General features: G+C 39.6%; 1 protein-coding gene across 1 annotated transcript in view; it reads right to left on the bottom strand.

The window, feature by feature from the left end:
- btbd16 (BTB (POZ) domain containing 16) overlaps positions 1–23,667 on the bottom strand; it is a 195,675-nt gene that overhangs the window by 34,529 nt on the left and 137,479 nt on the right. Inside the window, exons 12-13 of the mRNA XM_039769245.1 lie at positions 12,119–12,210; positions 4,830–4,912 (exon numbers count right to left, since the gene is read on the bottom strand). Coding sequence (XP_039625179.1) covers positions 4,830–4,912; positions 12,119–12,210 — 175 coding nt within the window. The remainder of the gene's footprint in view (positions 1–4,829; positions 4,913–12,118; positions 12,211–23,667) is intronic.

Raw genomic sequence — 23,667 nt, 5'->3', positions numbered from 1 at the left:
TTAAATTAAAGTCTACAATGTATACTTTAATTACATCTGAATTGTTTCATTTGTAATTTTAAACTGTGGAACAGGGGGATAATTGAAGGGAAAAAAAGTGTCTTTGTCCCAAACTTTATGGCAGGCACTGTATATGGAGGCACTTATGAGGTCTTATGCTCCTTCTCGGCCACTCAGGTTTGCTAATGAGCAGCGTCTGGTGATACCACCTCTTTGTGGCATCAAAACTCAGTCCAGACTCTTTTCTTTTGTAGCTCATCTGCCCACCTCCATCCAAACTGCTAACTCCTTCGATGTATTTAAGAAGTATTTGAAGACTCTCTGTCTAATTGATATTAGCTATTAGGCTTTGTAATCATGGAATTGTAACTCCCTTGCATTTTGGTCTGAGCTCTCCACTTGTGATGATCCATTTTGTAACCTTGTTCTGTAACACTTATTGCCCAAGCAGTCCCTCAGACTGATGCTTGACCTCTTTTTTAAGTTGCTTTGGATAAAAGTGTCTGCTAAGCAAATAAATGTAAAAGTACATTTGTTATGGAATATTTTGTGTTTAGTTATGATTCTATAATTCTGAGTTATTTTGATAACATATTTATTTATTTGCTGTTATGTGCCTTATGTGCTCAAAGTAGAAACAAAGAAGAAGGGGTCCCCTGATGTGGCAGTCTTGCAACTGCTCTCAGCATTGTTTAATAGACTTAAAGGTTATTATTCTGCCAATTGCGTGGCAGTTTTAAAAGGGATATGGACAAGGCAAGGAAACACAGCTAAAAAAAAATACTAGGTCATTGTTGTTATATTTCCACCAAAGCACCTTCCCTAGCTGGGATTCAAATGCTGTTTATTTGTCTGTTTTGTGCATTATTGATTTCTTTGTTCATGTTAATATTGTTGGTCATTTAGTTTCTATGTATCTTCTTTTACGTTTTTGTGGGTGGTCCCACAAGAGGAGGGGCCACCCGCCCACGACCACAAGGGACTGCTCTCAACCCTATTAAGGCTGAGGAAAACTCACAGTCCCTTGCGGTTCATTCAATGCACTCATGGTGGTGGTTAGTTCTCCTATGTCTGTTGCTCTTTGATTATTCTGATTTTATAGGCTTTTTGCAACCCTTTTTTGATTTTGCCTCTGATATTTTATATTGGAACTGTGATTGCTTTGCTATTTTGAAGGCACTGCCTTCTGTGTTTTCTGTGCTCTACAGAACTTCTTGTTAAACCAAGCCTTTTTTGAATAATAAATCTTTTTATTTATTAAGATTTTTTTGTTGTACTTTGTGTGACTAGCCGAGTTTTGATGGTTTTTACAACCTCTAGTGAGCATTTTCGAGTATTTCTTGGGCCTTCTTGTGCTTTGGGACTATCTAGTTTAAAAAATTATTAAGAAATCTATAATAGTTAATTGAAATGTCTAAGCCAAAACACAAACATACATTGTAGATGTCATTCAGAAGATAAAGGTCAAAAAAGAACACTTAAATAATTAAAGTGGTAAACATGCTAGAAGGTTTGAAAGTATCCGTAATTTTAGACAGAGGGGAAGTGTGCAATGCTGACTCTTATACCATTGCAATGGTGTGTTCTCGCACAATCCTGTCATCCTTGCATAGTAACAACCACCAACAAAATAAATCATAAAAATGGCAGTACCCATATGGCATCATGGGAAAATTAACTATTTCAAAATTATATTGAAATTCAAAATAAATGAGAGAAACATATTTTTTGACATAAGAACCACAGAAAATATACAAAGCACCCAGAACAAGTAACAGGAAAACTGGAAAAAAATGTAAACAAGATCATAATAAGCATTATTATGATCTGGTCTTATTTTTAATATTTCTAGGGCTTTAGAGCATGCATCTCCATTCTGTTTCCTTCTTTTAGAGTGTTTTGATATTAGACAAATTAATTTCTTTAATTGTTTTTTTGTTTTAAGCACTTTAACATATTTCATATCTTGGCATGGCTCCATGTTGTTTTTCAAAGGAAGACACTATTTTGTGTGCACTTGCTACCCGATTGCTGTGCATAGTCCGCCACACTTGTGTGGTGTCTGGCATCATCCATGCAACAGTGTAAAGATTAGTCCAAGATTGTAGATTCAAGCCAAACCTTGTGTGTGTATTAGCATCGTGCATTTAGTCTTCCAGGCTTTTGATTCCTTTGCAACAGATTTTGACATCTATTATGTTTAGTGTTTCTGGCTTTGATTACTCAGTAGTTTGAATTCCCGGTTGTGGTCTCTGGCCGGCTTGTCATCCTGGCCAATACCCCCAGGCCATCAGATGGAGCCCTCCCTGCAGCATGGAGGTGCCCCAAAGACCAGCAGGGATTCATGGACAATGGAGTTTTCATCCACAGCCCTACTGGATACCACAGGGGCCGCTAGAGGGAGCTGCAGGAAGAAGCAAAGAGTCATATGTGCTTTGTAACCCAGAAGTGCGTCATAGGCAAAGCGACAGCAGAAGTGACGTACTTCCGGGATGAAGAAAAAGGACTTTTTATCTGACCCGGAAGTAATAAGGATCACATGGACTGGGGATTGGAACACTACAGGGAATATAAAAAGACTGTGGGAGCTTCCAGAGGGGTGGTAGGAGGGCAACGCGTCTGGGAGTGGTGGAGAGTTTATTATTGATTGTGGTTGGTGAATTTTTTGAGTATTGTGGAGGAGAGGGTGCTTTGTGCACTGTGCTGTGAAAATAAAGTCAACTTTTGGACTTTTACTTGGTGTCTGGAGTCTTGGACAGGGATTCAAGGGAGCGATAGCGACCCCCTATCTGTCACACGGTATAATCCAGTCTTTTGGGTTGAAGATAGGAACTCTTGACCAATAAATGAGAATGAGAGGTGGGTCTTCAATTGAAAAAGCCAATCCCATGTGGGTTTAGTTTCCTGTTTATGATGTGTTCCATAAGTATATATTTAACCATATTTTATCAAAAAAGTATGCATTTGACATGTTTTGTACATATGACTGGATAACTGTCATTAGGGTTATACGTCATGAACAATGATAATGATTATTTTTGTGTATTTTTCATGGACGTTTTTCACATCATTTGTCATTATACAGCTTTTGTCATTATTGGCTTCTATTATATCTGGAACATTTTCCCCGACATTCTGCAAGAAAATATGAGATTAAAAATGTTTTTGGCCATTATTAAAAATTACATGGGGCAAGAAAGATATACAAAATATAATTCTTGGATAGATCTGCCTATTTAAGATTGTGTCACACATCTGTTGTTATGCCAGCTTTGGGTTAATTCTTAAAAGGCAAAATGCATGTTAATGTGAGATAAACTTGTTTTGGCATCCTTGTTTTTATTCTGCTTAGTTTTTGACATTGACTATGGTTTTGTGCTCATGCTTTGGTCCCTCTAATTTAGTTTGTCTCCTCTGGTTTTTGAAACTGTGACCGCATTCTAGTCTTTTCCCATTTAATTCTATACATGTCCTAGTACTCCTCATTAAATTTAAAATCTTACTTTGAACACTTTTCATTATAGAAGGCAGATAGCAGGAAGTCTCATACCAGTCTTTCACAGGAAGAAAACATCCATTCAGCCTACCTATTCTTGAATGTAGGGGGTTTGTTTTGGGGTAAATAACCCTATAATGGTGTGCAGAAAGTGCAATGGACATCGGCTGCATCAATTCAATTGGACTGGAACCAAAAATGTAATGTCTCCCGAGACTGCTAAGGGATAGGGAATCCTTAGAAAAGAGATACAAGCAGTGCCTGAACCTTGCATTAAAAAGCAGAAGGGCAGGAAGGGTCATAGAAGATTGCCAATAAATGATAAGATCTCCTGGGAGGCAGCTGACATGTTATCCCTAGCAAGGAACCTTGAGGTCATGTTACCTATTTTTGTTGGAAGTCCATATTTTTCTGCCTCACTTCTCCGAGCATAATTATCAATTTGGGACCTGTACGTCATATCCAGCCTGCTGGCAGGTTTTTCTCTGTAGCTAAGTCATCCTTCAACACAGTGTTTTCAGTTGTATTAAAATTATGTAGACTTTCTATAAAGTCGAGCCCATGGAGGTTGAAAAGAAGCAAATGGAGTACAGTATTCATGTTAAAAAACCATGCAAGAATTGGGAGTTAATTCATAATGGAATTAAGTACCATAATCCTAGTTTTGATTTACCCTTTCAGTTGTTGAAATTATTTCACATCTTTGAAAGTTTCATTTATCATTACTGCCATGTTACTAAGCACCCACTGTAAAGGTATAAATGTCAGTGCCATGCATTTCCTGGATGTTCCAGATTGCACATACAACAACAATTTAATTTTGTGCTTGGGCATTGAAGTTTCAGTTAATTGATTTCCTGGCAATGAACTTTGACCTGCTTTTTTAACCTTAGCCAATTATAACTACTTCTTTGTAAGAAAAAAAGTCACAATCAGGAATAAGACTTCCCACCCCTGAAGTATTGTGTCATTATCCCTACTATTGAGCCACCAAAGTCAAACTGGCCAATCAGATTGCTCAGAAGGACCAGACACACACCCACACCCATACCCACACACGCACACCCATACACACACCCATTACCATGATTTTTACATTTTTTTGACTCCATGCGCATCTGCTAAACAGCTCCTCACTGAGCTTATGAAAAATCATATCATATGGAGCAAAAACCTCCTCGATCAAAGGAGTCATTGTAGCGTTAGCAAGGCAAGCAGAATGGCCTGCATTTACTAACATTACAAAGTAGTAATAAACATACTTGATGACCATCAGCGAGTAGGGAACAGGATCATCAGGCTGCTACCATTCATTGTGGAATTGCTAACTTACTGCATAATAATGCTTTGTGAAGATACGCACCAGCCACATCTGAGGCAGAAGCTGAATTTGCTGAATTTCTTCAAGCTGCAGACCTGTAAAAAAACGATAATAAAACTGTCATTTATAATGTGTTTAATCCATTTGCATCTGTGTCACTGTGCCTGTGCCATGAGGGTAGTTGAATTCTCCATTAATTCCCTTTGTTTCCCAATTGGTCTGGGGCACCTTATTTTTTCCTTAATTTGTGTTTCTAAAACTCTTTGGGCACAACGAATGTCTGAGATCTAGGCAGGCTGCTATGGCTCATTCAAAGTAAATTAATTTCAATCAATAAAAAATGTGCTCACAAATCTATATATTGTGATTGCCTCACTCACTCACTCACTCACTCACTCACTCACTCACTCACTCACTCACTCATTCATTCACACATGAACAAAATCACTATTTCCTGTTTAGTTCAAATGCTCAAATTTGGCAGGATCTAGACCGGTAGGTATCCACGGATAAAGGACATTTTGATATATCAGTATCTATTGGTAAAAAAAAATCCCTTACAATAGAAAAACTAAATACCCCAAAAGCTCAAAAATGCCTTGTTGAATTTGATTAAAATTAAAGTTTTTTATTTGTTTGTAAATTTTTTATTTGTTTATATTTATTAATATTATGCTAAATTGCATACTCTGTGCTGCGTTGAGAGCATTCTTTATGCAAATCAAGGACATAGCAGATACAATTGATTGGTTAACGCGAATAACACTGGTAACCATTAGAGTGGATGGACAACTGAGCTATGGTGGTGTCCTGGACAGAAAAAAAGAGAAGTGATCACATTTTGAAATGGAAAGAAAAAGTTCAGAAATGATACATAGCTTAATAGTTGGCAAGTGCTGTTTTTTTTGCTGTTGACTACCAGCACTCTTAGATGTGGACTGAGTCTCATTTTGGTTATCTGTTCCACTCCATTGATCTCTGTCAAACAACGAGCAAGGAGTGGGTAGTGTATTCCTGTAAAGCGTCAAGCACAGTGAAATACTCTAACATGAACCACGAGATTGTCCCCTGTGGAATTTCAGCAGCCATGAGTATTTTCAAAGGGTGAAAGAAGTGATAACACCTGCACAGAAGTTCAAAAGGGAACATAGTGCAGCTTAGAGGGAACATAGCTGATTTCCTGTTTCAAATCAAAAGAATACATTTTCTTTTAAAATTGTATTTTCTAATGACACAAAACCCAAGTCAATAGGAAAAGCAGGAATTGATCTATGACAGGAATTTTTTATACATGGTCAATTGTAAATGAGTAAGCGGCCTCAGTGAAATATAATTAGTACTTGTTTGAGATACAGTATGCCCTTATCCATGTCCAGTTACAACTATTAAGATAAATTGGTTATATTTCTTTTGTTTTTCCAATTGGAGCACAGGCAGCTGAAGGGAGTTATTCATGGTCACAAAGTGTCAGCAGCAGGATTTGACCACACAACCTCAGGGTTTAAAGTCTTAGGTTCAAAGCCTTAACCATTAAACCAAATGACAATAATATTAGACGTTGGTTAAAAAAAAAAAAAATAGACAAACAAATATTGTTTAAGGAAAGCACTTTGTTAGTCACATAGTACTTCTGAATAAGTATAACAGATTAAGTGACGACACTGTAATAGAGGCCCACTGTTTTACAAAGTTTCCTGGGCAAATAACACACCTAGTAAATATTTACCAAACATTTTAAAAGAGTTGTGCCCCATAGATTTGGCATCTTAGATTCTAATTCCATGCCTGATTGTTGCAAGTGTGGAATTAGTATGTTGCACCCATATCCCTTTATTAATTATGTATTTATTTATTAATTATTATTAAATAAAGTATCTATCTATCTATCTATCTATCTATCTATCTATCTATCTATCTATCTATCTATCTATCTTCTCTAACATTCCCAAAGGTGTGCAGGTTAAGATAACTTGCAACTCTACCTTTGACCGTGTGTGGCTGTGAACATTAGTGGACCCTGTGTTGGACTGGTGCCGTATCCTAGTTTGGTTTCTCTCCTGGACCTGATGCAGTTAGGATAGGCTCCAGCTGCCACAAATCTGAACCGGATTGAACAGATACTATAATGTTATTTTTGTTACGTTATAAGGAGACATGTACCTCTGCTATCCATTCATTTTAAGGAACCTACTTTTCCATTAAAAGACCACAGGTAGCCAACTACACACTGGAATGGGATGCTAGTTCATCTTGGTACACACTCACTCACACATCTGCACTCACTCATTTACAGTCATTAATTAAACTAACCTTTGGGCTAACAGCAACAACAACATTTCTTTATATAGCACATTTCAATACAAACAATGTAGCTCAAAGTGCTTTACAAGATGTCAAAGAGAAAGTTAAAAGAAAGACAAAAAAACAAATAAGATTAGGCAATAATATTAAAGAATAAGTAACAAAGAAAAAAACAAAAAAATCTATATGATCTTAAAAACATATATATAGGTGTTATCAACAAGTATATATATACTAGGCTGACCCGACTTTTAAGTTGACCACTTCTTAAGGCAATTCAATATGTAGATCAATTTGATATTTTATACAAACTCATTAATTTGGTTATATTGCATTTGAGCGGTATTACTTTAATACTCGTAGTTTCTGTTATTTTTGTGATGAAATTTAAACTTTTTTTCTATATTGAGGTCGCCCTTTTGAACCCTCCTGATATTTACTACTCAGTGAGGCATTTGTAGTCCATCAACATTAATTATTTCCAGAGACATAATTTTGTCTATTTTTCCAGCGCATCGTGCACAAAAGCAAGGGAACGATGGGAGAACCAGAGCTCTGCTAACATCATGTCGCTTCGTACCGCAAGCTGCAAGTAGTAAGTCTGTGATAAGCGGAATACCGTCACGCTTTCCACTCACGGGACGGAAGGACAATCCCGACCGCTTTTATATAGTAAGAAAGAAGAAGAAGATATCACACAGTCTGGAGTAGAAAATCATCTTTTACCTGGAAAAACGAAACTACAAATCCCATCGTGCATTGCAAAATGGACAGGGCGTGTGTGAAACTCTGCGCCTGCGTAGCACTCACGGGACGGAAGGAAAATCCCGACCGCTTTTATATAGAAGGATATATACTCAAATAAATTAAAGCAACATTTTGAAAACACATCAGATCTCAATGGGGAAAAAAATCATGCTGGATATCTATACTGTTATGGATTGGTAATGTGATAGGAATGAAAGGATGCCACGTCGTTTGATGAAAATTAAAATTATCAACCTACAGAGGGCTGAATTCAAAGACACCCCAAAAATCAAAGTGAAAAAATGGTGTGGCAGGCTAATCCACTTAGCCGAAATTTCATTGCAGCAACTCAAAATCGTACTCAGTAGTTTGTATGACTCCCATGTGCTTGTATGGATGCCTGACAACATCGGGGCATGCATCTAATGAGATGATGGATGGTGTCCTGGCGGATCTGTGGCGTCGGAATTGTCCGAAACATACAGTAATGTCCTAGATGTAATCTATTGGATTTAGGTCAGGCAAGTGTGGGGGCCAGTCAATGGTATCAATTCCTTCATCCTTCAGGAACTGCCTGCATACTCTCACCACATGAGGCCAGACATTGTCGTGCACCAGGAGGAACCAAGGACCCACTGCACCAGCATAGGGTCTGACAGTGGGTCCACGGATTTCATCCCGATACCTAATGGCATTCAAGGTGAGATTGCCTAGACTGTAGAGGTCTATGCGTCCCTCCATATGCCTCACCAGACCATCACTGACCCACCACCAAACCAGTCATGCTGAACAATGTTACAGGCAGCATAATGTTCTCCCCGGCTTCTCCAGACCCTTTCACATCTGTCACGTGTGTTCAGAGTGAACCTGCTCTCATCTGTGGAAAACACAGGGTGCCATTGGTGGACCTGCCAATTCAGATATTCTATGGCAAATGCCAATCAAGCTCCATGGTGGTGGGCAATGAGCACAGAGCCCACTAGAGGATGTTGGGCCCTCATGCCACCCTCATGAAGTCTGTTTCTGATTGTTTGGTCAGAGACATTCACACTAGTGGCCTACTGGAGGTCATTGTATCGGGCTCTGGCAGTGCTCATCCTGTCCCTCCCTGCCCAAAGAAGCAGATACTGGTCCTGATGATGGGTTAAGGACCTTCTACAGCCCTTCCCAGCTCTTCTAGAGTAACCGCCTGTCTCCTGAAATCTCCTCCATGCCCTTGAGACTGTGCTGGGAGACACAGTAAACCTTCTGACAATGACACGTATTGATGTGCCATCCTAGAGAGGTTGGACTACCTGTGCAACCTCTGTAAGATCCAGGTATCGCCTCATGCTACCAGTAGTGACACTGACCATAGCCAAATGCAAAACTATATATATACCAAGTAGAGTAGTTGCTTCCTTATATAAAATGACATGTGGTAAGTCTCTAAGGTTGAGTCCAGTGGTAAGGCCAAGAGGACAGAAAAAACAAAACAAAAAACAAATAGGATGGAATTACAAAAAACAAAAGAAAATCTGCAGGGTTTTCAAGGCCACCCAACCACCACTGGACAAGACTAAGAGGAGTGGGACGTAGGAGGAAATCAGAGTACCTGAAAGAAAACCCACAGAGACATGTGGAGAACATACAACTACACTTCTTACAAGAAGCCTTTTTATTTAATGTTTAAAATATGCTAAGTCTCTGATACCATATAGCCTGGAGTATATTAAACTGCTTCAATAATGGATGAATGGGTGAATTTGACAAATCAAACTTGTACTTGAGAAAAGGATTCTGGATAAATTATTACTGGAAAGATTATGCATGTATTCACAGGGCTGAATGGGCATCAATATGGCAGAGCACAGTAGACAGGTACAGCCACAAAGAATCTGTTCTGGTGGAAAGCCCACATACTGTGTACATCATGTCATTTTACATGCATGTTTTTGGAAAGCAGGTGAGAAGCCAGGTGAGCACAAGATAAACATATAAATTGCATACAGAGAGACACTGGGCTGTGAACAGAATCCTGGCCTTCGAGGTTGTGCTACTGTTCCTTCAAGTCTTTTAATCAATCCTTCTCTAACCTGATGATTCCAGTTCAGGGTCACTGAGTGCCATCTCAGTAAGATCTGGTGCAAGACATGAGATAATCATGGATGAAGTGCCAGTTTCATTTCATATATTCCTCAATCTGAGTTCTAATCTGCTTATTCCAATTCATGGTTTGCTCAAGCTAGAGGCTGTTCAGCTGTATTGGCTTTATGTGAGGAACCAATCCTGATCATAGTGCCAGTCGAATTTCAAAAATATTATTAAATCTGTCTCAGGTTGATGCAGACTGTTAAGGTTTTGACATACAAACTAAACTTTTAATGATATTTGCATTGGCTTCCTATTTTAGCTTCATATTTGAATAAAAATGATAAGCTACAGCTCAGTTTCCTTGCTGTGTGGTTTTGAGTGTATGGGCGATCCCATAGTAGTTCTTTTGTTTATTGCTAAATTCTGAGAAAAAAAAGTCCTCTGAGGCAAAATGAGGAAATTTTGTAAAGATAACTCTTACAGTTGAAAGCTGTCTTTTAGCGTACTGAAGGTTCCATTTTGCAAATCAGATTTCTCTGGAATTCACTGCTGCACATACCAATGTTGCTGGTCCAGCCAACTGCATATCAGTACCAGTTGATGCACAACAGAAGTTTGCTCCTGCTGGGATTAAGTGCAAAATTGTGGTTTGATAGCAATGACAAGAAGAAAACAAACATCTCACTGCTGCCACAGTAATCTGCAGTGCTATTCTGATGAGATAGAAAAATAGAATTTTGTTTTTCGTGGAATTCGGTAGGTTGTTAGGATTCACACCTTTCGTTACATGACAGTGGATGAGTTTCTCCGAAATCTGCAAATCTACAGCTTGGGGTAACTTGGAGGAACTAAAAGAATGTGCATCAAATAGGCACCAGCAACTAAATATTGTAAGTGCCATGCAGGAGAGATGGACATCCTGACTGGATGACAACATGAGCTTTACCAAGATGGAAGATGCTAAGGGATGGACAAGCAGAAGCCAGAATGCCAGGAGCAGTTTCATTCCCCTATATGTTAGGTGGCAGTAGTCCACTGGAGGAATCCCAGGTTGGACATTCGCAGGAGTTCCTGCGAACTGGTCCCTGGGTGCAGCAAGAGGGCACTGTTGGGGAAGAACTGACCTGGTTATCAAACAGAAGTGTTTCTGACAAGTTATGCTGGGTCACCGGAAGCCATTCCGGATCCATTATAAAAGGAGCCTGCTGCCTTACCTCGTGGAGAGCGAAGAAGCAGCGGACAAGACTCAGCTGGAGGCAGAAGGAAAGGAGAACAACACATAAGCCAGCAACACGGAGAGTTCATCGTCCTAGTGCATACAACCTAATACTTAGCTTTTTTGTTTGAGCCTTGGCTTTGAACTCCTTTTTGCCCCTCAACTAAGATTTACACATAATGTTCTGGGTTTGACGCTATTCACTTTTTGGTTTCTGACATTCTCGTTATGATTGTCTACTTAGGATTTTTGTCTCATGTCCAAGTCTCTGTTACCAAACCTTATCTTACCACTTTTGACCGTCTTCTGATTCCATCTTAATGTAAAATTAAATACCCTTTATAGCTCCTTCAAAAGATCATAGAGCACTCTTAGATTTGCCAATCACCCTTAGACTAAAATTATAATAATTTAATCAAGGAGCTTTCCTAACTTTGTTTAGGAATAAGAAATCAGTAGTCAAAAGTGTTGGTACTTATTGCACAAACCATTCTGGTTTGAAGTCACAGTTGCCACCATTTTGCATGTTGTCCTGTTTCTTTGTAGCAGCAATGCAATGTTGTCACCACATGATTGTCACAAGCGATGAGGCATGATGTGATTTACCAGAGGCTATTCGAGATGGTGGTGAGTTTCAGTCTTGATTTATTTTTTTGGTAAATACTATTCATAGTAGTGTTGTTAGCAATTTTCTTTTTTGAGTTTCACGGTTCTGTATTAATGGTTTTGATTAGCATTTTGGCTTAGGTATTTTTAGCTCTCTGGATTTTGACTATTGCACATTTTAGACTTTATTTCCTAGTGCCACTTCGTTTAGTTAGAATATTTGCTAATCTCAAAAGTGACACGACCCTCTTGCTTATTTCCATGTATTCATTTCAATGGCTACAGAATTTAGACTTTGCACTTTTCATGGGCTAAAGAAACATGACATTGCACATAATGTATCATGGTGATTACTTACTATCCATGATTCCATAAAGACGCAAACACTGGAAAAGAGGAATGTACTTCTTGCCAACATCTCTCTCAAGGAAAGCTGCGCCCTTTGACAAGCTACAAAAAATAAAATAAGAGTTAGGATCTGTATATTATGTACACATATTAACTTTGTGTTTACACTGAACAGAGAGAAACCCCACTTTAGACGATTTGAAGCTTATATTCATCTTATAAAAGAATACAAGAGTGCTCTTAATAATTTAGTAATATGCACATATTACTTAAGTTTGCTGTATGACTACCTAATAAGTACCCACGCAAAATTCACAGAGAAAGATCAAATCAATTATACAGTAGAATGCCCTATTTGAGAAACAGAGAAAGGCTCCCTCCCCATGAACCTGAAGCAAATGAATCACATTTGATAATGAGATCCAGTTGGATTGTCTGGGAAACATTCATTTTTATGGCAAATTGGAAAGCCTTAATCTTATCGGACACAGATCCACAGCAGATCCATGTTAAGTAAAACAATCAAATTCTTTATCCTTTGAAAGTAATTGAAGGGACGGACATCTTAGTTCTGTTTCTGCTGTGTTCCATTTTCTTCATGGTAGACATTGGTTCTTGTATAACAAAGGACTGACTGTTAGCAGGAGATTCAGTTCCTTAAGTCACAGACATTTATAGGTTGGCTAAAATGTCTGATCATAAAAATCAAACTGAAACTGTGGTCCATGTTAAAACCAGGGTATATGCCCTCAAAATTCACTTACTCTCACTGAAGTATTATGCTGTTTTTCCATTAGCAATGAGAACAAGGTAAGCCTGAGAACTGTGTGTCAAAAATACAGTATAAAGAACTACCTGTGCTTGACAGCCAATCATTACCATAAATTCTGTGCATTACAATTATAACATTTATGTTTTCTGAATATACTCTGCATATACTCATATAGAAGAGTAGACTCACAAACTCAGATAACTGATTTAGAATTTGTAAACCTGAACGGGGCTGCTTATCAAAGGTGCTTCTATTCTAACAGCACAGCCATATTTGGTGGGTCACTTGTGGACAGGAGAGTGACACTAGTGAAAAGCTTTGTTGAAGGATACAAATATAACCATCTGCAGCTCAACAAGACAAAAGAGATGATTGTAGACTTCAGGAGGGTCAAGTCCACCCTGCCCTTGGTTCTCATCAATGTGGTGAGGAATCCCTTGGACTGCACCTGAATGAAAGGCTTGAGTGGAGTGCCAACACGAATGCTGTATACAAGAAGTGTAAGAGTCGCCATTATTTCCTAAGCAAGTTGACGTAATTTGGTGTATGAAGGCCACTCTTACATGTTCTCTACCAGTCTGTAATGCCCAGTGCCATCTTCTATGTGGTACTGTGCTGGGACAATGGAATAAAAGCAGAATAAACTAACTGATTTTAAAAGGCTGTCTCAGTCAGGAATGGAGAAAGTTGTGGAAGAGAGGTCACTAAGGAAGCTGCATATTACTCTGGTCAATGGCTCTCACCCTCTATATGTGGTCTTGGCTAAACAAAGGTCCACCATGTAAAGTCATTCCTGTCCTTAGCCATCAGACTGTAAAATGAGCCACTCCATGCCTCAGGGATTATTGTTTTCTGTGTGATGAAGGGTTATGGAGATTTTCCAGTGCCCTTTTTAACAGTCAGTTGCCAATGATTGACATACTGTATAACATTTATACTGTGAAATTGTAACTGATGAGGCTATATGAAGGTATATTCACTTTACATTATATACTTACACTTTGTAATATCCTTATTGTATATAGATAATTCTTTTTAAAATACATATCTTTGTACCAATTTGTCTGCTACTGTAACCCTGCACTTTCTCTGAGGATTAATGAAGTTAATAAAGTACCCATGCTATTGCCACTGTTATGCCTTTATTGGAAGCCCTAAGACAGACAACAAAAACCTAGCATAAATGGACTACTGTCAAACTCGCACTACTACTTTCTATAATGCAAACTAATTCTCAGATTATCACTCGATGAGCGAACGTGCTGGCTCAGAGTACAAAGAAAGATGTAGTTTAGAAATAAATATGTTATCATCTTCCAGAAAGTCAGAAGGGTGCATAGTGGTCAGTATCTTGAAGTCATTTCATCTGTCCCTATCAATAAGAAGATCCTTCTAAGAAAGATGACTAGGTCAACCCATGAATCACCTGGCACATTCACATGGACCATACTTTGAGAACCACTGCTCTATGGCAGTTAAAGTGATGGAGTCTAAAAAGAGCAGTTTTAAAAGAAAAGAAAAACAAAACAAAACCAAATAAAGAACTGGTACTTAACAAAAGCCAGAGGTGTGATCCTTGTGAAATTTGTTCACACTGTGTTTGAAAAGACGACAGCCTACTCTCACTCCCACTAAAATTCACCTCTCACTTTTTGGGTTGTTTATCCTGGTGTTTCTTTTTTTTTCTTGTTATCATGATGACCTCATTATGTAACATATAGATGCATATTTTAATTTGCAAGTAAAGTATTAACATTTTGTGAGTGTCTCTACAAGGAAACCGTTATTGCTGGTCATGTCAAGTGGGGGTCATGTGACATGCTGAGTCATTGCTCCCCACCTATAAAAGATAGCGGCACACTACTTTCATTATCCTCCCTTTTGATAATTCTAAAAAGACTTGCGGTTTGATTTTTTTTTTTGGAGGTTACGTCATTGATCTTCTAGTCTGGATTTGACATTTTGTTACAAATATGACTTCTGACATTCTGGGTTTTTTATTTTCATTTTGACTTCATGTTTGCAGTCTTTTCTGGTATTTTTCACCCTTGCCTATATCCCTCTGATGACTACTAATCCTGCTCTTTTTTTTATCATTTTTCTTCTTCTGGTTTAGTTCCTCACTGGAACTGCCCAGCTCTTTAAGCTGTGATCACAACATGTGCCTACTATAATTGTTAATTTTTGAGAATTTAAGTCAGCAGTAATAATCTAGTTAAGTGTCAGGTTGCTTTCTGTCACTCAAGTCTCCTTTCCTCACTGATTTAGGGGTGAGTGAGGCAGTGTCCTCTTTAGTTATGCTTACAAAGAACAAACCTTCTTCTCCCTGCAGAATTTCTGTGAATTATTTTAATATTTACATAAAGAATATAAATTACTACTGTGCACAACATTACCAAATATTCTCAGACCTGGTTACTCCAATTCTGGGTCACAATGGACCAAAGCCCATTCTAGTAACGTCAGACACAAAGCAGGAACCCGCTATAGATGGGCCACTAGTCCACCACAGGAAACTTTCACACAAACTTCCACATTAAATCAAATTAATTAATTAATTAACCAAGACCCCATGTCTTTGGGATGTGGGAGAAAAACTAAATTTCTGGAAAAATATCCCATTAACACACTGGGAGAATGTGCAGCCTCCAAAAAGACTGTTACCAGAACCCTGCAATGACTAGCATTGCATTATTTCGTGACTTTTAATTATACACCTGGCATGAATGAGCCCTTTAATGGACTGGTGCTCCATTAAGGTTGTTTCTCACCTATGACCTGTGCTAACAAGACCTTCAACGGGATTAAGAGGAGGAGAGATGAGGAGCACATGCTGATATAGCACATGACAAACCAACTCAGGATCCCAGATTAGGACCCGAGTGCAGCCATGCAACAGATGGAATGGAACAGTGAGAGGTTTTTAATGGTGGCTGGAGTGCCAATTCTGCCACCAACCCCCAGGCTTTTCCCTTCAGGTTGAAGGGCCTACTTGCAGGGATGGATGCAGATTAACATCATACCCAGGATGGAGCAATTGCAGGTTAAGGGCCTTGGTCAAGTGCCCAACGAAGTAGAGTCACTTCTGGCATTCAAGGGACTTGAACCCACAACCTTCCTTGCAGATCCCTACCTCAGAGCCACCACTCCGCCTACTGGATTAAGCAGGATTAAAAATGTATGTATAAGTGGTATAGTGTGTTAGAGGTCCGTTGCAGTGCAGGATTTTAACAGTGTGACTTAGGCTCTCTTGATGTTTGGCTGGTGTTCAGTGGGGAGGCGAGCTGATTACTTGTTAAAATGCAGGTGTGATCAGCTAAATTGTGGCTCACTGATGCTCCATGGGTCGTAACCAAAGCACCTGCACCCATGAGAATACAAAAGGAGCTTGAGCAGGAGAGCTGGGAGTGAAACAGAAGGAGAGAAAGACAGGGGGCAAAATGGAGAAGTTGCCAGGATTGTGGTGAAGCCAGTGCAATCAAGAGGAGGCATGGTGGTCAGGGAAGCCCTGGATGGAGCAGTGGCACTTCATGGGCAGGGTCACTCCCACTGAGCAATGGATTGGAGCAGGAGTGGCTGATCACCAAAGCATGGTGGTGGGATAAGGGATCAGGGCATGCAGGGTTCCCACAGATGCCAAGGCATGGTGGTGGGGACATGAGCCGAAGAGGGTTGACCATGCTTGCCAATATGCATCCCCATTGGCTGAGCAGAGGTTGAGGATTTGAGATGAGGTTGAAGGATACACTGAGGCTTGTGATTTTTAATGCACTGATCCTGACAGGATTTTTATTCTTGCTTTTTACCTTTTTATGGAATTATTCATTGATGGATTTTAACCTGGACACAGACACTTTTTTTAATATGAGGATTATTTATTTATTTCTTAAACTACACTGCACTTGATTGTCGGACGCTGGTTTCAAATAAGGCACCAACCTTTGCTTGTTTGAGTCTTCATTGCACTAGACCAGCTTGATACATAACTATCGATGTCCAGGTGTAAGAAAGGATCTGCACGCAACATGGGCATCTCAGTATGTATTTACTTTTTGTCTTTTTTAAAAAACCAGGCAGACACAAAGAAACAGAATTGCAAGTCGATAAAAATATTATTGCATGAGAAAAATGTGTTTCTTTATGCTTCACAGTAGTGTCATTAATGCTGGTTAGTCAAACCTTCCACTTCTCTTCATTTTAACAGCGCGGCTTAAACTTAGAAAATTATCACATCATTTGTGGCTGCAGTGGTTCTTTTAACAGGACCCTCTAAAAACGTCATAACCACAATTACATATTTAGACCTCTGGCATGATCTTGGCAGCAAAAGGCAGTGCCCTATATAGAAAAAAAATATATTTTTAAAATATATTGCATGAATAGTGATCAGGCTTAGCTCAAGTGCACCAGACTCTCAAACAAAATAATGCACATACATTTTAAAGAGCTACAAAAGTAAACATGCGAGAGGAAAACTGGACGTCAGTAATTTACTTAATGCATGAAACGCCCAATTCAGAGAGTATTAGATGTGCAATACAATCTGTCTGATCTGCAGAGCATAAACACGCAGCACTAAGATAATACGAGTGCTACTAATGGATTCATCACAAATATAATGAGTGGTAAGCATGAAGATTTGATGCACTTCAGGCATAATAAATAAATAATAAAGGCCTAAATGCTTTCTCTAGATGAGAGTTTTCAAATGAGTTTTATGGTGACTAATAAGAGGCGCATTTGCCTTCTCATTTTCCTCAGAATGATGTTGAATCTAAAAAAAAAATTAATCACACATCCGCCCCCTTTTTCTCATAACACATTTCCTGTCTTTACACCCCAGCACTCACAAGTTTAATCCTATAGAAGCTGAATGCCAAAATTTTAATGCAGCTGACTGACTCACACAGAACTGAATTTCTCGGGAACATAAAAACAAACTAGCCTGACCCATCTGTTCCAAATGCAGCCCGCAATCTGCCTGGAAAAATGAGCTAAAGGCCTGTGCACAGACGAGAGCTATGAAATGAACAGACATTATCAATTGTAAATTGAAAGAAAAACAGCAGTCTGCAGGAAAGGCGTAATTTTTTGCACAGCAATTAAAACAAAGGACGAGTATTATAGCAAATGGACAGTTTTAGCAAAGGTTGCATGTCTACAAAAACAAGAAGATCATTGCTGATAATCCGTGGCATTCAGCTGCATGTTCTGAGACACTCAGGGCTCTTTTTACTTTGTGCTGCTGAATCCTGTGGCGGCTGTTCGTTGTGTTTTCAATCATTTTCTTTTTAAAAATGTGTAACCTCATTCACAGTAATGGATTTTACTATAAGCTGAAACCCATGTCTCTTCCAAGGTCAAATAAAATTTATATGAAATGGGCACGGAACATTTAACTTGATTACATCACCGATTGTGTGATAATAGATCATTAAAGCTATGAGCAAGTGCAACTTTCAGCTTAATTAGCAAAACATCAGACCTGACGACAATATACTGCGTAATAACAGGAGACACCTTCTCTCGTGTCATTAGCTTCACAAGTGCAATAATGGAAGGCAAATAAACATCAGGTCGCACATTGCTATGTAAGTGAGGCAAATCATATGCGTCACCGTCAGTCATGAGGCTCCTGGGCTCATTTTTAGTGTCAGCTTTCAAGGCAAGAGACACCTCTGTTTTATCCATTCAACCATATTCAAAGTGGGTTAATCCAGCTTAGCATCCTGGGAGCACATGCAAAATGGATGTGGCACAAGGCTACAGAAGGGTACACCTAGATATAATCAAATAAAAAAGCTTAAAAATCATCAGTCAGCCTAACCTGCACGCCTTTGCTATGCTGAATGAAAATTTGAGGACTAGGAAAGAAAAAATCACACAGACACAAGGAGAACATGCAAACTCCCATAGACAGACAGATATTTAAAGCTTAGCCTGGGGAAGCTATGAGGCTGCAGTGATAATCACTATACCAACATGGTGCCCTCATGTTCACTTTATATTCTATAACTACTTTTTTCTATTCACGGTTGTAGGGAAGTATCTCAACCAGCAGCCACACAACCTGCACATCAGAGTAGGTAATCCATCTGAAGGTACGCAAGTTGGGGCCAGGCCAGTACTTGGATTGGAGATCATATAGAAACAGCTGGAAAAGGTGTTGGTTAGGCCATCAGAAGGTGCTTACCCTGTGGTCTGTGTGTGGATCCTAATGTAGTGACAGGAAAACACTGGCTCCATCCTTCATATGAGACATAATTCTGAGTTCCTGACTCTTTGTGATCATAAACGATCCCTGGGAATGTTTTGAAAAGAATAGGATGTACCCCCAATGTCCTGGCTAAATTATCCACCATAACCTGGTCATTCTGGCATCCTAATTATCCCCTGTCCTTTACTGGCTAACTAGCTGTCTCGTCCCTTCACCACCTAATAGCTAATGTGTGGTGAGCAAACTGGCATAAGAATGGCTTTCATCACATCATCTGCTTCATACTAGTTCTAGTTGAAGTGGTTCTCCACTGTCTATTTAAAAGTGCTTTGAGTAGGTTAGAAAAGTGCTACATAAATGTAATTAATTATTATCAATGGATACAAGGCAGGAATTGGCACAAGATGGTGCAATAGTCCACGGAAGGTCATGCTCTTGTACCCACACTTATTCTAAACAGTTCAGTTCATCAGTCAAGCTAAAAGTGGGTTCATGCTCTTGTACCCACACTTATTCTAAACAGTTCAGTTCATCAGTCAAGCTAAAAGTGGGTTTATGGATTGAGGGCAGAAGCTTAAACACAAAAAGAAAATGTGAATGCCAGACCTCACCTTAAAATTAAATGGAGGGCAAACACTGTTTAACCTGCTGTGCCACCATGCAATCCAGTTGTTACTTAGTGCATATTGAAACCTGACTCAAGCTGTCCAGATTTATTTTATTTTTTTTATAATATGTGAGCTAGAGAAAATGGCAAAGGCTGGAATTGCATGGCATGATGGTCAGAAAGCTAGTACTGCTGTCTCATCAGGGCTAGTTCAGTCATTCACAGCATGTGCAAGCAGCCATAAAGATGATTAATATTTATATGTCACTGTGGTCTGTGTGTTTATAAGCTTTGCACTCATGTAACACGGTTATGAAATATTTTTCTTTCATGTACCATTTCTACTGACTTTTTGCGAACTTTCATTTTTTATTATACATTCTTGCTTTTGTTTTCATTATTACACTATGAGAACATATTTCTTGGGTTCTGCCATGAGTCATGCTGATAAAGTCCTTTGTGTTTCTATCATGGAGGAATGAAGCACCTAGTTAAGACACTGACTCATTTGTTGCATCAAGATAATATTACCTGAAAGTTCAAAAGGTGACCCCACAACTGCAGACCCCATGGCTGCTGACCTGTTCAACCACAGGAGTTTTGAATTGAGGCCCTTCATAACCTTCCACCCTCCAAACTTTTGCACACTACAACAGCACCCAGAGAACATAATGGATGGAGTACCAAGAGCACCTCAGCCAACTGCTGTGTTCATTCACTTTTCTTAGGGGTCATCCTGGCATAATCAAACTGTGAATTTGTATGCTGACAGATTATTTAGTACAAGTTAAGTATACAATTATTTATTTTCAATTAATTATCTCCAAGTTGCATTTCTCAGCACTGAGTCTGGTCAATGCGTTAAGCTCCTTGCTGGACACACCAGGTCAGTTGCAGTGTACCTGAGATAGTACCGCACTATCAGTGGTGCAAGACCAGGACATGTAGTACAGCTTTAAGAAGAGGGGTTCTTCAGGTCTAAGTGCTGTCTCAGTGAACAGCAGAACAAGATCAGCCCCAAGTTTAATTAATCCACAGCTAGTCTTATTTTTGTTTCACATTTCTCCTCGCTTTGCTCAGCCTGCTGTCTGATTGCCAGCAAATGGAGGTGTGCTGGCAATGAATGTCTTGCTCTCTCTAAATTAATGACATGCCACTACACATTCCTCTTGATTTAAAGAAACAGAGCCCACGGAAAAAAGGAAACCCTCTTGTAAATTTAATAAAAATAAATGCAGTTGTTTATGTACATTAGATCAGCTGTTGTTATTGTAAATGTTATTCAGCAGGAACATCTGAAAAGGCCCAGAAATCCTTATATGGAAAGTAATGATGGCAAGGGATACACATCCATCCATCCATTACCCAACCTGCTATATCCTATCTACAGGGTCACGGGGGTCTGCTGGAACCAATCCCAGCCAACACAGGGTGCAAGGCAGGAAACAAACCCTGGGCAGGGCGCCAGCCCACCGAAGGGTGCACACACACACACATAGACACCAAGCACACTAGGGACAATTTAGGATCGCCAATGCACCTAACCTGCATGTCTTTCAACTGTGGGAGGAAACCCACGCAGACACGGGGAGAACATGCAAACTCTACGCAGGGAGGACCTGGGAAGCGAACCCAGGTCTCCTAACTGCAAGGCAGCAGCACCACCGTGCCGCCTACACATTCATCTGAAGCATGAATGTCTCCCTCTGTAACTCATGGGAAGATCTGCCATCAGGGTGACCTGGGGGTCCCGGCCATCAAAAAGCTTTGACATATGTGAGAAAAAAGTAAGGCCTACATTTTTCTGTTTCTGTTTTTACTTTGCTCTCTTCCACACACTGTTATATCTCAGCCAGGGTTCCTCCCCTGGCTGAGGTTCAAATCCTTCTATATGTCCTTTATGTTTATTTTTGAGTTATTTAATTCTGGTAATGTTACTTTTCATGATCTGGCTGGGACACCTCTGCCTTGGAAGGACCGAGGAAGCAAGTGTGGACAGAGCATCACCTCCCCTGGAATGCTCTGGCAAACACCCCAGGATGGCAGTGGTACCTTGGACTCCTGCAGGGCTTCATGGGAATTGGCGTTTGTTGGGATCTGGGGGTGCTGCTAGGGTGTGCTGCAACTATTCCTGAGCCCATATGGGCGGTTCTTCTGCAACACCCGGAAGTGCTGCCGGAAGCAGGTCAATAGGCACCTTAAGCACTTCCGGGTGACCTATATAAGGGACCAGCAGGCACAGGAGGAAGGAGATGAAGCTTGCCGATGAGGAGTGGAGGAGAAAAGAGAAAAAGAAGGAAGAAGGATTTGTGTATTGTGTCTTAGTGCTTTGGACTGTGTTTTGCCTGTGGGAAACGAGGAAGGCATTTCTTACGAGGTGAAGAAAAATAAAAAATATTTGTGTCTTTATAAGTGTGCCGTCTGTGTCAGGTTAGGAGGCTGGTATGTCCCCTAGTGGTTCTGTCACATACTCATTTTTGATTTCATCTCTACGCTTTTGTTATATGCCTTGCGTTTTGTTGGTGGCTTCCCAAGAGTTGAAACCACCAGCTCATCACTAATGGGGACTGCCCTGAGCGCTATAAAGATGAGGGTTTCTCATAGTTTTTGGTGGTGGGTCATTGGAATGCGCTACAGAGTGGTGAGTGTTTCTTGTGATTTTGCTGTACCTTACATTTATTGCAAATTTGTGGATATTTGAATATTTTGCTGTTATCGGAGTTTGCCTTGGATTTCGTATTGGGACTTGGTTCACATTCAATTGCCTCTGTTGTTACAAGCAATTCCTTTAGCCTTTTGTGCTCCACAGAGCTTTCTTTTCTGTGTCAGAACATTTTAGTGAAAATAAATATTTTATTTATAAAGATCCTCTATTTGCCCTACTACTATCCAGGCTTTGAAGGTTTTACCCCTCTAGTGGGTATTTTTGAGGTTGTTTGGAACTCGTTTTGGTCTCTTTGAAGGTCCACACCATCTTGGTGCTGCTGAAGCATAACACACACAGGTACTCAGACATTATATCGTCCCCCCTATATGTAATGTATAAGTGACTGCACGCCTACATCTCCTCGATGGACCAATCCCACTCATTTTATTTTTATATGTGATGTTCATAGAGTGTAAATATATGTATGTGGCACACTGGGAATTGTGAGGGTCCTAATCTGATCTTGCTGTGATTCAATTTTCAATCACCAAGGTAATATAGAAGAGTGGACACTTGTCATTCATCATGTAACCAAAATAATCCAAAATTCACCAAAGCATATAAAATATCGAGTCAGAGGTGGGCCAATATTTATAAAGAATGTCTCATCACAGCACAAACTTCACAGAAGAGAAGAAGCACTATATCATAAATATTGTAGGAGATTTCAAATCAGATCTGGAGCACACAGGTAAAGATAACTCCATACACTCTGAAGAAATACAGCATGGAAGAAACTGGCAGCAGTTTTCAATGCGCACCTTCCGAACCGGCAACTGAGCAATTTCTTAATTAGGGGCACGGACACGGACGTATTTTGCTGGTCCTTCAATTACTCAATATATATATTTCTATGCATCATTTGTCATTTTCTGTGGCATTGAGTCCAATATATCTGATTCATTATCAACCATACTTCAGTCTAAATATAAATGTAAAATATAGTTTTGATTTTGTAATGGCATATTTGTGCTTGTTCATGTCCATAATAGTCTCTCTGATGCATGCGGAGTTCATTTTGTAACGTTACCCACCATACTAAGTCTGTTAGACGTGCTCACGAGGTGGTCTAAGTTAGTAAACAGCTTTGTTCTCCATCTACAACTCCAAGAAGCTCACTGCAAGTACATTTAGACTTAATCTTGGTCCCCTGCTAGTGCACAGCTCTGGGTTATGTCTTGTTATTATAAATACATACTAAGAGGAGATCATCACGGGATCATGACAAGGACATAGAACATAGTCACTGACCCACC

This window comes from Polypterus senegalus, chromosome 1 (genome assembly GCF_016835505.1).
Source record: "Polypterus senegalus isolate Bchr_013 chromosome 1, ASM1683550v1, whole genome shotgun sequence".
In the NCBI taxonomy this organism is placed as follows: domain Eukaryota; kingdom Metazoa; phylum Chordata; class Cladistia; order Polypteriformes; family Polypteridae; genus Polypterus; species Polypterus senegalus.
This window is presented reverse-complemented; position numbering and strand designations above follow the sequence as displayed.